At 53.1% G+C, this 3063-nt stretch overlaps 2 protein-coding genes across 2 annotated transcripts in view; one reads left to right on the top strand and one right to left on the bottom strand.

The window, feature by feature from the left end:
• LOC108579444 (scavenger receptor class B member 1-like) overlaps positions 1–1392 on the bottom strand; it is a 2156-nt gene extending 764 nt beyond the window's left edge. Inside the window, 3 exon segments of the mRNA XM_017942983.1 lie at positions 1–145; positions 218–492; positions 577–1392. The exon segment at positions 1–145 is cut by the window's left edge and continues 15 nt beyond it. Of these exon segments, the coding sequence (XP_017798472.1) occupies positions 1–145; positions 218–492; positions 577–1248 (1092 nt within the window). The 5' untranslated portion in view covers positions 1249–1392.
• Positions 1393–2661: 1269 nt separating this feature from the next.
• The window catches only part of LOC108579445 (cell differentiation protein RCD1 homolog), a 1306-nt gene continuing 904 nt past the window's right edge, over positions 2662–3063 (top strand). The window contains exon 1 of the mRNA XM_017942984.1: positions 2662–3011. Within this exon, the coding sequence (XP_017798473.1) occupies positions 2668–3011 (344 nt within the window). The 5' untranslated portion in view covers positions 2662–2667. The remainder of the gene's footprint in view (positions 3012–3063) is intronic.

Raw genomic sequence — 3063 nt, forward strand, 5'->3', positions numbered from 1 at the left:
CAAGGGAGTGCCGAATTTGCAGCGGGAAACGTTGAAGAGTCCGGCCGGGGGGCACTTGGTGCCGATCGAATCGTACGATTCCTTGGAGCAAAAACACGAGTCTTTGTTGCAAGACGAGGTAAAAACGTTGCTCGGTAATGCGTACCTGTGGTCATTGGACTAACGATCAAGCCTGTTTCTCGAATTTCTTTCGATCCGAAGAGGGGGCAGAACTCACCTGAAAGTGGGTATGCCGTTGGAAAAGCTGCGGCGTTCGTACTCGAGGGGTATCTGCCTGCAAAAGTCTTTCATGTAGACGTGAAGCGTACCGTTGGGCCGTCCGACCCACTGCGGTGGAAATATGCTCCCGTCTGTCCCGTACACGCGATCGCATTTCTCGTCTTGCCAGGTTCTGTGATTGTCCAGCCCGTTCACTCGCTCGATCATCCCGAGGTTCCTGTGATCGTCGGCTCCCGTGTGCACCGTGATGCGATCTCCGCTCAACCCGTTTTTCTAACAGCCACGGAAAATCTCGAATGAAATATGAAAGTCGAACGGTTCGAAAGATACGTACTTGTGTAGCAGATGTAAGCATACCCATACGAGAATCCCGAACTTGTCGTAGGATATCGGTGGCTCGAACGACGCGAGCAGCTTGGTGTTTTCGAACAATTGGTCTTCGTAGCCCCAGAGATACTCGCCGACCGGCAGCTCGAGGAACGGTTGGGACTTGAGTCCCGTGAGAAATACCGTCACCAGCAACTGCATCATCATGTGGAAATTTCGAGAATGGGCGAGTACGACCATGAGCGGCAGGTTCGGCACCACCACCCTGTCCTTCTCCGAATTCCCAGAGATCCACTCCATCTTCCTCTTCTCTTGATAGGTCACCGTCTGGTTCTCGTGCATGACAACGTTCACGCGGGTCAGGGTTTCTCGGTAGACGTACGGTCCGACTTCTTCTACGCGCAGCTTGCTCGCGTTTCCGCTCTCGAACTCGCGCACGTTCGTGTAATTGAACACGTAGACCTTGACGGTGAGACCGACGGGCGGTCGTTGCCAGAGTAGGAAGGTCGGAGTGTTGTTTCGCAGCTCGAGATTCGAGAGGATCGCATCGCGAAACACGTTCGTCCACCAAAAGAGCACGAAGACCGCGACGCTCGTGAAAGCTGTGCACCCGTACAACCAACGAACCCGGTGCTGCCTTTTCGTTCTCCCGAAACTTTTCCCATAAGCGTTCGCCCACGCGATGCTCTTCTTCTTCTCCATTTTGACAGCAACAGGAGGACCGTTCGCTCGCGACTCGGTTCTTTCACCCTTCTTCTTTCTCTCCTTTTCCACGCAGAAAAATCTCCCCACCTTTCCCCGATTCCTCGATAACCTCGCCGCCACTGCGATGACCTCTCTACGCCGTCAAATTCGCCTCCGCCGAATCTTCCCTTCCCTTACCATGCCCATTCCCATTCCCATTCCCTCGCTGTCCTGCGCCGAGATCGATTCGCCAACAGTCCACCGCCTACCATACCTTATCGGTCGCAGACGAAAAAAATGCTCGGACCATCGACGATAACGTCGCCTTGCTTGTGGACAGCTTGTGGACCGCTTGTGGACGGCTTGTGGACGACCTGGTTCGATCTGAAACAAGAACGAGATTAAAAGAGATTCGATTTTATCGCTACCGTTCGGTCTGTTGTGTCTGACAGATGCCCTTTTCACCCGCATCTTCTTCTCCTCCTCCTCCTCCTCCTCCTCCTCCTTTCGGTAGCTGCATCACTGGTCGGTCTGTTGCAAGCAGACGTAACATCACCACTCGTACGATTGATAAAACTACCTTCTACGTTACTCGACGATTACGCAACCAATTCACTTTCGATACTCGACGCCGACCAGATCCAATGTTTCAATATATCCGCGCGTATACGTGGCCGCGACATCGCGATACCGTACAATCCAGCTATCGTACTCGTTGACAATCGCGCTCCTACATACGCCCGTGTATCGTATACGTATCTTCCATCCTTCCTGCGATAAATTCCTGCGATAAGGCGGAGAAAAGCGCGGGAAGAAACCGAGGGTCGATGCTCCGAGCAAACGTTCACCTCCCCTTTCTTTTCCATTTCGCGTGCTTTCAAGCTCCTCTCGTTGTTTCGCGAGAGAAATGAAGTTTGGAAGAAGGCGAGTCGAACGGAATACACGGTAAAATCGCGCGCGCGTTAATGGTTAAAGGTTAAAGGTTGCTGCGCAGCGACCTCGCGCGGCCGCGCACGCGTTCCTCGTCTCCTCGATAGATGGCGCTCGTTTACAAGCAGGTTTTCCGATGACGGTTGCACAGTAGTGGCGAAATAGAAGGGTGTTTCTTTAGGAGTAAATCGAGGCGAAAAATTGCTCGTGACGTGGAACGCGTTTCATCTTACTACGCGTTTCGTCTTCCAATCAAGGAGGAGGAGGAGGAGGAGAGGAGGAGGAGACGAAGAAGAAGCCAGAGCGGAGGCCTGTTTACTGGAATCGTAGGACACATAACCTTACCTCTCGATCCGGTTTCGCCGAGGAATCGTAGCAAGGGTACTCTACCGAGGGTAGTGGACCGACCAGGTCCGTGTAGGTGAAAGAGAAATAGCGTAGTATAGAGATATAGTAATATAGCGGTCGGGGGGCGGTGAGCTCGTCGACCAAAATTTCCAAGGACCGATGACAAAGATGAGTTCGCAGCAAAGTCCGGCCGCGATGCAGTCGACGGTGGACCGCGAGAAGGTGTACTCTTGGATAATCGAACTGTCCAACTCGGAGACGAGGGAGAACGCGTTGCTGGAGCTTAGCAAGAAACGGGAGGTGGTGCCCGATCTGGCGCCGATGCTCTGGAACTCGTTCGGAACGATCGCGTCGTTGCTTCAAGAGATAATAAACATTTACCCGGCGATCAATCCGGCCACTCTGACCGCCTATCAGAGTAATCGCGTGTGCAACGCGTTGGCTCTGTTGCAGTGCGTGGCCAGTCATCCGGAGACTAGATCTTCCTTCCTTCAGGTAAACCTTCGACGATAATACTTTTCTCCCCTGACGAACGTAACGTAACGACAGTTTGCC

This window comes from Habropoda laboriosa, unplaced genomic scaffold (assembly GCF_001263275.1).
Source record: "Habropoda laboriosa isolate 0110345459 unplaced genomic scaffold, ASM126327v1 scaffold76, whole genome shotgun sequence".
In the NCBI taxonomy this organism is placed as follows: domain Eukaryota; kingdom Metazoa; phylum Arthropoda; class Insecta; order Hymenoptera; family Apidae; genus Habropoda; species Habropoda laboriosa.